We start from the raw sequence: 10,497 nt of genomic DNA on the forward strand, positions 1-10,497 counted from the left end.
CGCCCCGCCCCGCGAGCCGGCCCGGGCTCCACAGCCTCCCAGACCCAGCCCAGGCCGGCCTGGGGTCGCGCAGGGGTCACACCCGGCCCGGGACCGGCTGAAAGCAGAAGGCCGGCCTCGAGACCCCCCTTCCGGGCCCCGTCCTGCGCTCCGCGTCCCCGCTGGGAGAAGGCGGGGCAGGTGCGCACACACCCCCCCAGCCCCGCCCCGACCCCCCCAGTCCACCCCCCCCAGGGCCCGGGAGCGCCCAGCGCCGCCCCCGCTCCACGCACCCCCGCAATGGGTGATGGCGGGGGGATGGGGGTTCTTCCTCCCAGACCCCCCTCCAGGCCCCCAGGTACCGGGACCCCAAAACACTAGTGTTTTACATCCACACATATGTATTATAATATTATATATGTATGTGAGGGGCAGGTGGCTCCGTGGTGGAGCGCTCGCCCCGCATGCGTGAGGCCCTGGGTTCGAGTCCTCAGCACCACAGAAGCAGAAAAAGCCGGAAGTGGCGCTGTGGCCCAAGGGGTGGAGCGCCCGCCTCGAGCGGAAGCGCTGAGGGACGGCGCCCGTCAGTTCTGACTCGGGGCTCCCTGGCCTCCGTCAGCCCAGAGTTGGGGCGAGTGGGGGCCCCGGTGCGCTGTGGCCTCGCTCAGCCGCCTCTAAAACTGGTCCTAATTCCTAGATCTCAGAGGTGAGGCGGGAAGGCCTGGGTTACAGGCAGGAGCTGCGAGGCTGGGCGCTGGGGTCGCGGTGAGCCCCTCGGGAGGCCGACAGCTGGGGACCCAGATCCGAGCCAGGTGACTGGCACCTCCAGGGAATCGGCAAAAAGCCAGGATGGGGGCGTGGCTCAAGTGGTGGAGCGCCAGGCAGGAGCCAAAGGCAGAGGGAGGGTATGGGGCTGCAGATGCAGCTCGGCTCGGGCAGAGTGGAGGGAGGGCTGGCATCCACGAGGCCCTAGGTTTGGCCAGAATCAGAAGAGTGAGGGGGGGGGAGGGAGGGAGGGAGGGAGAGGGGGAGGCGGAGGCAGGCTGCTGGGTTGACGGATTTTGCCATCATTTGCCTATGCAAAGTAGCACTGGAACCAGGTCTGTCTACTCTTGAGTTGTTGGCTCATTCATTCATTCATTCATTCATTCCTTGGTTGTGTAGCACTGTGCCTTGAGCTGCTCCCTGGAGACCAGAGGCTCACGGCCTTTCCTGCCCGGGCTGGCCTTGAACCACGATCCTCAGATCTCAGCCTCCTGAGTAGCTGGGATGACAGGCGTGAGCCACTGGGGCCCAGCCGCTTGTGAGCTTGATTGTGGCCACACAGGGGACCCCAGCCTCCCCACCCTCCCCCCCTCCTCCCCCCTCCCCTTTCTTCCACATTCACTGGGGACAGCGCAGAGCCAGTTCAAGGGGCCACACAGGGGTCTTTATTTACAAGAAGAAGAGGGGGGCCCTGCCTGGGGCCTTGGTGAGCTCTATGTACAAATTTGGGGGGCACAGTGATTTAAATTACAATCAGATGGGCCAGAGGGTCCCCAGCTTCCAGCTTGGGCCTCTTCAGGGCTGACAGGGAACGGGCCTGGGGGCTGTGGAGAGAAAAGAAGGGGTGAGGGGTGAGAGAGGGGCTTCCAGAACATTCTGGAAGGCTGGGGGAAGTCTGTGAGCCCTTCCTGCATCTCCCCCCACCCCAGCCCAGCAGCGAGGGTCGGGCAGGGAGGAGATGGCGGAGACGGATCAGTACCGTGGCCACAGGAAGTGCGCGCGGCTCACTTCCTCTTGAGAGACCCCTTGCTCTTCTCCTTGTCGGCTGACCGCTGCTTCTTCATTTTCTCCTCCTTCTTCGTCTTCCGGTCCAGGTTCTCGTACACATCTTCCCTGTGTCTGCGGGAGGCGGGGTGGTAAGAGGCATCAGAAGCCGGGTGCCGGGGTGCACGCCTGTCATCCCAGCCACTCAGGAGGCTGAGGCTGGAGGATCGCAATGCAAGGCCAGCCCGGGCAGGAAAGTCCGCGAGACTCTCGTCTCCCAGGAGCCACCAGAAAACCAGAAGTGGTGCTGTGGCTCAAGTGGTAGAGCGCCGGCCTTGAGCAAAAAGAGCTCAGGCCTCGAGTTCAAGCCCCACAACTGACCACAAAACAAACAATAAAACAGGCAACTGAAAAAACGCAGTGTGTGTGTGTGTGTGTGTGTGCGTGCGCGCGCGCGCGCGCGTGTGCTGGACTGAGGTTTGAACTCAGGGCCTTGCCCCCTAGCTTACTTGAAGGCTGACATTCAATCACTGAAGCCATATCTCCACTTCTCGTTGCTGTTTCTGCTTTTTTACCCTTTTTTTTGCTTATTTATTTGTTTTGTGGGCCTGGGTCTTGAACTCAGGGCCTGGGCGCTGTCCCTCAGCTCTTCAGCTCAAGGCTGGCGCTCTACCACTTGAGCCACAGCACCATGGGAGGTAAGAGTCTCATGGACTTTCCTGCCTGGGCTGGCTCTGGGCTGCAATCTGAGTAGCGGGGATTACAGGCGTGACCCACAGCACCCGGCTTCTGTGAGACTTTTTCTTTTGCCAGTCCTAGGGCTCGAACTCAGGGCCTGGGCGCCGTCTCTGAGCTTCTTTGGCCCGAGGCTGGCGCTGGACCACTTAAGCCACAGCACGGCTTGTCTATGAGACTCTTCTCTCCGATCAACCAACAAAAAGCTGGAAGTGGAGGCGTGGCTCAGTGGCAGAGCACCAGCCTTGAGCAGAAGAGCTCAGGGATGGCGCCCAGGCCCTGAGTTCGAGTCCCAGGACATGCCCGAAAACACTGCCACAGAACTGAGCTTGAACGTGAACCCACATCTGCCCACCTGAAATCACGGCTCCTGTCCTAAGCGCAGGGCCAGGCTGGCGAGGTCGGGGGGCAGGGAGGGGAAGGGGGGGCTCACCTGGAGGAGGTGCGCGAGGCGGTGGTGTGGGCGCTTTTCATGGCGGGCGGGTAGGTGATGTTCCCATATTCCGACTCCAGGCCTTTGCGGGACTGTGTGCGGTTGGAGGGAAAGTGGGGGGATAACAGGGGGGACCGGCAAGGGGGGGGGAGCCCGGCCCTGCCCCGAGCCCCACCGGGCGCCCACGGCCACGCACCTGGATCACCTCCAGCTTCTTCTTGGTGGTGTCGATGAACTGCGCGATGGCCACATAGATGAACTTGTACTGGGCCTCGGTCTGCACCATGCCCGAGCGCTGCGCGCGCACCATCTGAATGGTCTTCTGGATGTCGATGTCACAGTCCAGCCCTGGGGAGGGGCAGGCGGGTGGGGGAGGGGGAGCTCAGGCCCAGGCCGTGGGCCCTCCCCCCTTCCCTCCCCCTTCCCTCCCCCAGCCTCACCCTTGGTGGTGATGCTCTCCATCAGCATGTCGATGACGATGATTGTGCCAGTTCGGCCAATGCCAGCGCTGCGTGCAGAGGAAGCCCCGCCCCTCATCAGAGGGCCGGCCGCACCCCCACCCTCCCCCGGGGACCCTGCCAGGCCAGGATGAAATCGGAGACACCCAGGCTGGGCACCGGCGCCCCCGCCTGTCAGCCCGGCCACTCGGGAGGCTGAGGTCTGAGGATGGCGGATGGAGGCCAGGCCGGGCAGGAAAGGCCGTGAGACTCTGATTTCCCAGGAACCACCAGAAAACCAGAAGTGGCGCTGTGGCTCACGTGTGTGCATGTGTGCGTGTGTGTGCGTGCATGTGTGTGTGTGTGTGTGGTTCATCACAGATAAGAGTCTCACACACTTCTCTCCCCGGGGCTGGCTTTAAACTGCCCTGCTCAGCCTCAGCCTCGAGCAGCCGGGATTACAGGCGTGAGCTGCCGTGCCCGGCTGCATCTCAAGCTTCCTTCTGCAGGACTTGCGTTCCCCTTTTTGTTCCATCCCTGTGACCAAGCGAGAGTCTGAAGCCTCGGACAGCCAGGGGTGGGGGCCCCCAAGGCCTACAGGGGCAGAGCAGCGGGGTGTCTGCTCCCCAACTCTCCACCACCGCTCTCCTCACTCACCTTTGGGCACACCTGGGAGGCGGGGCCTGAGTCAAGATGTCTCCATGTCTCCTTTCCAGATTGTCAACCCCCCCCCCCCCCGCCACCACAATAACCTACTTCCTTCCCGTCATATCTAAATAAAGGCTGGGGACGTAAGACATGTGTGAATGAGGTGCGGAGGGCAGCTTCTTGGGGACCGGCCTGTCTCTGGGGAGGAGGGGGGGTTGGAAAGATGCTGGCCCCAAAACCATAACGGGAGCACCTCCAGACTCAACCCACATCGTCCCGGGTCAGGGCCAGGGGCGCACGCCTTTAATCCCAGCTACTCAGGAGGCTGAGATCTGAGGATCGAGGTTCGAAGCCAGCCGGGGCAGACTCTGATCTCCAATGAGCCAGCAAAAAGGTGGAAGCGGAGCTGTGGCTCATGTGGTAGAGCGCTCGCTTTGAGCAGAAGCTCAGGGCCAGCGCGCAGGCCCAGAGTTCAAGCCCAGGACTGGCAGAGAAAAGAAAAAATTCTCATCGACTTTTCTTCCCAGTTGGTTTCCAACCCAGATCCTCACAGCTCAACGCTGCACCGGCGCTTAGCTTCAGCTTGTTTTGTTTTTCTTTAGTGTCAGCCGTGGGGCTTGAACTCAGGGCCTGGGCGCTGTCCCTCAGCTCTTCAGCTCAAGGCGAGCGCTCTACCCCTTGAGCCATGGCTATACTTCTAGTTTTCTGGTGCTTCATAGGAGATCACAGTCTCACGGTCTCTCCTGCCCGGGCTGGCTTTGAACCGCGATCCTCAGATCTCAGCCTCTGGAGCGGCCGGGATGACAGGCGTGCGCAGCGGCACGGGCCCGTGGGGAGGCTGTAGGAGGGTCACCTGCAGTGAACGATGACGGGCCCCGCGTGGGGCAGGCTCTCCTGCCGCTGGTTGATCTGGTCCAGGAAGCTCAGGACGCCGCCAGGCTCGCTGGGCACGCCGTGGTCGGGCCAGCTCAGGTACTGATAGTGCCAGATCTCCCGGACCAGCTCCCCCTGGAAGGACAGAGCGAGGCAGTGCGTCGGGCCCCGCAGCCGCCCTGCCGCCGACCGGAAGGGGCGGGGCCTGGGCTCACGTTGTCCAGCGGCGACACCCGCAGCGTCCGCAGCTTGTACTCAGCCGTGTCCTGCTCCTCGCAGTTGGCCACGGAGTAGAGGCCGTAGACGCGCTGCGTGCCCGCCTCCGGCCAGTAGGGGACGCACTTGTTCTGCAAGGGGAAGTGGTACCACTGAGGCACAAAGGCCCAGGACCCGCTAGGAAAGCAAATCGAGGCCAGCCTCACCAGCCCCAGCCTCCCGGCCACTGCGGAGGCTGAGAGCGGAGGACCGTGGGGCGAGGCCAGCCTGGGTGGGAACGTCTCTGTGAGACTGTGATCTCCAGTGAACGAGCAAAAAGCCAGAATGGCGCTGTGGCTCCAGGGGTAGAGCGCCAGCCCTGAGCTGCAGAGCTGAGGGACAGCGCCCAGGCCCTGAGTTCAAGCCCCACAACCGACAGGAAGTCAAAGTGTGTGGTAGGCCTCAGTTTCCCAGGAGGCCCTGGGCTTTTGCACACGTGTACACACACACACACACACACACACACACACACATATACACCGCCCGCGCATGCGCGCTCTCCCTACCCGGCCTTTCTCCACCTCCCGCGTGGTCATGACGATGACGCGCGTGTTCTCCTGCCAGATCATCTGCCAGAAGTCGGTCACCGTGGCCTCCAGGCAGCCCTGGCTGGCGATGTAGGTCTTCCCGTTCTCGTCCGGGCCCAGCAGCTGGTTCTAAGTGAGATCGCAGCAGCACGCGCCCCGGACTGTGAACCTCCGGATACAGCACCTCCCTCCCACAGCCCCCTCGACATGCCAGGGCCGGGGAAAGGGGGGGAAGCCTGTGGACCTGGGGTCCCCCCCTGCACCACAGGGAGCCCCCAGGGCCCCTCACAACCAGCCTCTGGCCACAGCCACCCACCTTCACGTAGTTGGCGTTGATGTAATCCGAGCCCGGGACGCTGCTGTCCCTTCCCCGCAAGATCACGCGGCTGTGGTCGACTGGCCGGGGCGAGAAGGCCGACATGAGCGCGCCGCCACCCGCCCCCAGCCTTGTCTCCAAGGACACACGCTGAGGGCCGGGGCTCGGCGCGCACGCCTGCCATCCCCGCCACTCAGGAGGCTGAGATCTGAGGATCCCGGTTCAAAGCCAGCCCCCGGCGGGAAAGTCTGTGAGACTCTGATCTCTAATGAGCCAGCCAAAAACTGCCAGTGGGGCTGTGGCTCAAGTGGTAGAGCGCCAGCCTTGAGCAAAAAAAAAAAAAGGGGCTAAAGCACAGCGCCCAGGCCCTGGGTTCGAGTCCCGAAAACTCGCACAAAATCAAAAGGCTCAGGGAGGGCGGAGGGTGGGGAGGAACGGGGTCCCTTTGCTTCTTGGTAGTAGGAAAGCTCTCAGGGCAGTTTAATGGTTTGGGTGCCGTTATAGAGATTTGAACTCGGGGCCTGGCTGCTGGGGCCTGAGCTTTTTCCCCCAGGCGGGTGCCACAGCTCCCTCTCAGCTTCTTCTGGCTCGAGTCTCTTGGATGCCCCAGGCTGGCTTCCAACTGCGATCCTCACATCTCAGCCTCCCTGAGGAGCTGGGACTACAGGCGTGCGCACCGGCGCCCGGCTGATGTGACCGTGGGGCTGGGGTGGCCGGAAGGTGCCAGGGGCTGGGGTGGGGGTGGGGGGCGCAGGACTCACAGGGGAGAATGTTCTTGTAGCGATTCTTGCTCTTATTTTCCGGCCGTTGGCCCTCCAGTCTCTGGTGCAAGTTCTTCACCTCCTGCTTCTGCAGACTCTAGCAGGAAGGGGGGGGGGGAGGTGAGGCCGAGCCCCGGCCAAGGCGCTGCCCGTGACCGTCCCCCGGTGGCCGCGCCTGCCGTCTACCTCGAACTCCTCCCAGAAGCCCGCCTTGGCCGTCTCCTCCGACTCCTGCTTTTTGTTCAGCTCCAGCACGCGGTTCTCGATGTCGGCTGCGTTCACCCGCGTGGCGTAGTAAGGCTGGGGAGGGACAGGGCCCGGATATCAGCCACCGGGCCAGGCACAGGGGCGCCCGCCTGGCATCCCCGCTCCTCAGGAGGCCGAGGTCTGGAGGCTCAGATCTGGAGGCTCAGGACTCAAGGCCAGCCTGGGCGGGAAAGTCCGTCGAGGCTCCGATCTGCCATGAACCACCAGCCAACCGGGTGGAGCGCCAGCCTTGGGACAGCGTCCGGGCTGGGGGGGGAGGGAGGGAAGGAGGGGGCGGGGCCTCTCACCTGCCGCAGGTACACGAAGGCTCCCGAGGCTTCCTCGATGCCCACCTTCTTGAAGTGCTCCACCAGGTCCGCCAGGCTGTCAAAGGTTTCTGCGCCGCCCACCGTGTAGCGTCCTCCCTGGTGGAGGCCCAGGGCGGGCGCCGTGAGGCCTGGGCCTCCAGCCGCGATCCTCCCTCCCGCGGCCTCCGCCCCGCCCCCACCACGGTACCTGACACATGATCTTGATGTGCGTGACCCTGATCGGGGACTCAGGGCCGGCCTTGGGCTGGTCGCTGAGCACGGACAGCACGAAGTCGCCGGGCTGGCTCAGGCTCTCCCTCACCAGGAAGGTCCAGGGCTCGCCCTTGGCCTGCAGCAGCGCCTCGGCCTGCGCTCCTGACAGGTGGCCGTGGTACCACCTAGGGGAGGCGGCGTGGGGGGTGAGGACCCGGCCACGGGGCCTCTCGATGGCCCCCGGGGTGCGCACGGGCCGCGTAGGTAGGAACATCCCTGCTCCACCCAAATACTGAGCGGTGGGGGAAAGAGCCAAGTATGGTCGCGCACGCCTGTAATCCAAGCCGATCATCGGGAAGCTGAGGCGGGAGAATCCCAGCTCTCAGAAACAAAGAAGATGGGTGAGAAGCCTTGCACCCTGGTCCTACGCCTTTGGTTCAAAGCCAAGCCCGAGCAGGAAAGTTTGACTGTCAGTTCCAATGAACCCCCCTCACCCCCACAGAAAGGCCGAGTGCCAGTGGCCCCGCCTGGCATCCCAGCCACTCAGGAGGCTGAGATCGGAGGATCGTGGTTCCAGGCCAGCCGGGGCAGGAAAGTCCGTGAGACTCTGATCTCCAACGAACCACCCAAAAGCCAAAAGTGGTGCCGTGGCTCAAGCGGTAGAGCGCCAGCCTGGAGCTGAAGAGCTGAGGGCCAGCGCCCAGGCCCCGAGTTCAAGCCCCACCACCGATAAAAACATTGTAAAAAGCCCTAAGTAGAATTTGCCTGTAGATCCAAACCCAGCGTGGCCAAGGGCAGCCTGTGCGAGAGCAGAGCCGGGCGGCGCCCCTACACCGTACAGGCCCCGGCCAGGCCAAGGCAGACACAGCACAGAAGCGGAAGAACCGGGGGGGGGGTTGGGGGGGTGATGGGGAGACCTCCCCCCCCGGGCCCCCCCACCGTCACCCCAACTTCAAGGGCCAGGGCGAAGTCACTGCTGGGAAGACCCCCCCGGGTTCAAAAGGCTTCAGGGGAGTCTTTTGGGGGGTGCCGTGCAGAAAGCAGAAGTCGGAGGCCTGCGACCCCCCTTCCGCCGAGCCCTGCCAGCCTCCAGGAGGAAGCGGCACCCCCACAGGAAACCACGTGGTGGAAAAACCCACACAGCGCCCCGGGGAGCGAGAAGTTAGGTTTCCCCAGCCCAGGCTCAGGAGAAAGAGGGGGGGACATTTTCCAACCGCAGGGATGGGGGGGGCCTGGCCTCCCTCCCCACAGGGAGGGCCCCAGGGCCGCTCTGCGCCCTTCGTGTCCATCCTGGGGCTTGGACTCACGGCCGGGATTACAGGCGTGTGCACCAGAGCCCGGCCCTCTCCAACCCATTCTAAGGACACCAGGACGCCAGTGTGGGGGGTTTGAGTCCTAACCCACGGCGCTGCGCGGGGAGGAAATCTCCATGCAAATTCGAGGCTGACCACGGGCAGCAGCTCAGCTTCCCTACCGTCCAGGGGCAGATGCGAATCCTGAGAAGAGGGGTTTGGGGGGCCCCCTCCCCCCGCGCCTCCCCCTCTCCCAGGTCTCTAGGTGAGGACAGGCTTCTAAGAATCTCTCAGAGCGCCTATGGGTTTGCTTTCGTCTGTTCGTTTGTTTGTTTGGGGAGGGTCTCCATCCTGAGTCTCGAACTCAGGGCCTGAGCGCGGTCCCTGAGCTTCTTCCCGGCTGGAGGAGGCTGGTGCTTGACCACTTGAACCACAAGCTCCACTGGTCTCTCGGACTTTCCTCCCTAGATCGGCTTGGAACCTTTGGCGTCAGATCTCAGCGTCCTGAGTAGCCGGGATTACAGGCGTGCGCCACAGCGCCCAGCTTGGATGGACTCTCTCTCTTTCCTGTCCTCTGCCTTGCTTGGCTTCTCCCGGGCTGGGTCTCAGCCTGCTCCGCGGCCCCTTGGCCCTCGAACCCAGACCCCACAGCCCTGTTGGGGTCTAGCGGAGCCAGAGCTGCCCCTTCCCGCAGCCCAGAGCGTGGCTGGGGGCGGACACAGCGGGCGGCGGAGGTAAGAGGGTCTGAGAATGGCCACAGCCTCAGCCATGGCCTCAGAGCTCCCTTTCCATGAAGCCCGGGCTGGCCTAGAACCTGCGATTCTCCTCCTGGTTATCTGGGGCTGTATGCATGGAAACCTGGCTGCTGCAGGCAGAAGGGAAGAAGAAAGTTCTAGAAGGGTAACAGGGAGAGATTTCCCCTCCCCACACACACACCATTCTTGGCTTCACTACTGGAAGTCTCCAGAAAGAAGGCACAGACACAAAGCCTTTTTCCTCAGTTTCCCGGCAGTGACCAGAACAAAACTATTGAGGCAAATTAAGGGGCATGCATCTCAAAAAGGCAGAAATGCTGGGCTGGGCAGCGGCTCGGGGTGGAGCGCTCGCCTGGCACGCAGGAAGCCCTGGGTTCCAATCCTCAGCACCACAGACACAGAAAAAAGCCGGAAGTGGCGCTGTGGCTCAAGGGGTGGAGCGCCAGCCTGGAGCCAAAGCAGCTGAGGGACAGCGCCAGGTCCCGAGTTCCAGCCCCAGGCCTGGCACAAAGTAAAAAAAGAATAATAGAAAATAAAAGCTGGCTCGTGTCTGGCTCGTGGCTCGTGTCTGCCATCTCTGTCCCTCTGGAGGCTGAGACGTGAGGATCGGGGTTCAAAGCCAGCCTGGGTCGGAAAGTCTGACACACGCTTATTTCTATGGAGCCAGGAAAAAAGCCAGAGGAGGCGCTGTGGCTCAAGCGGTAGAGCGCCAGCCTTGGGGGGAAAAAGCTCCGAGACGCAGCCCGGGCCTGAGTTCAGGCTGCAGTGCTGGGCGTCCCGCAGTGCGAGACCCGCGCGGGCCTGGTGCGCACGAGGCCTGCCGACACGGAGTGAAGGGAGCAAGAAGGAAAGGAGGGAGGAAAGGGAGGAGGGGGGAGGAGCAAAGGGAGGAGGGAGGGAAGGGAGGAGGGAAGAGGGGAAAGGAGGAGGGAAGGGAGGAGGGAGGAGAGGGAAGAGGAAAGAGGGAGGA

General features: G+C 63.2%; 1 protein-coding gene across 1 annotated transcript in view; it reads right to left on the bottom strand.

The window, feature by feature from the left end:
* Positions 1–1,381: 1,381 nt before the first annotated feature.
* The window catches only part of Ptpn6 (protein tyrosine phosphatase, non-receptor type 6), a 20,252-nt gene continuing 11,136 nt past the window's right edge, over positions 1,382–10,497 (bottom strand). The window contains exons 4-16 of the mRNA XM_013023631.1: positions 7,476–7,665; positions 7,268–7,384; positions 6,900–7,013; positions 6,714–6,810; positions 5,953–6,032; positions 5,616–5,765; positions 5,070–5,201; positions 4,835–4,989; positions 3,337–3,404; positions 3,093–3,244; positions 2,897–2,988; positions 1,724–1,863; positions 1,382–1,568 (exon numbers count right to left, since the gene is read on the bottom strand). Of these exons, the coding sequence (XP_012879085.1) occupies positions 1,749–1,863; positions 2,897–2,988; positions 3,093–3,244; positions 3,337–3,404; positions 4,835–4,989; positions 5,070–5,201; positions 5,616–5,765; positions 5,953–6,032; positions 6,714–6,810; positions 6,900–7,013; positions 7,268–7,384; positions 7,476–7,665 (1,462 nt within the window). The 3' untranslated portion in view covers positions 1,382–1,568; positions 1,724–1,748. The remainder of the gene's footprint in view (positions 1,569–1,723; positions 1,864–2,896; positions 2,989–3,092; positions 3,245–3,336; positions 3,405–4,834; positions 4,990–5,069; positions 5,202–5,615; positions 5,766–5,952; positions 6,033–6,713; positions 6,811–6,899; positions 7,014–7,267; positions 7,385–7,475; positions 7,666–10,497) is intronic.

The sequence above is a fragment of the Dipodomys ordii genome, unplaced genomic scaffold, assembly GCF_000151885.1.
Source record: "Dipodomys ordii isolate 6190 unplaced genomic scaffold, Dord_2.0 Scaffold69, whole genome shotgun sequence".
NCBI classification, from domain to species: Eukaryota; Metazoa; Chordata; class Mammalia; order Rodentia; family Heteromyidae; genus Dipodomys; species Dipodomys ordii.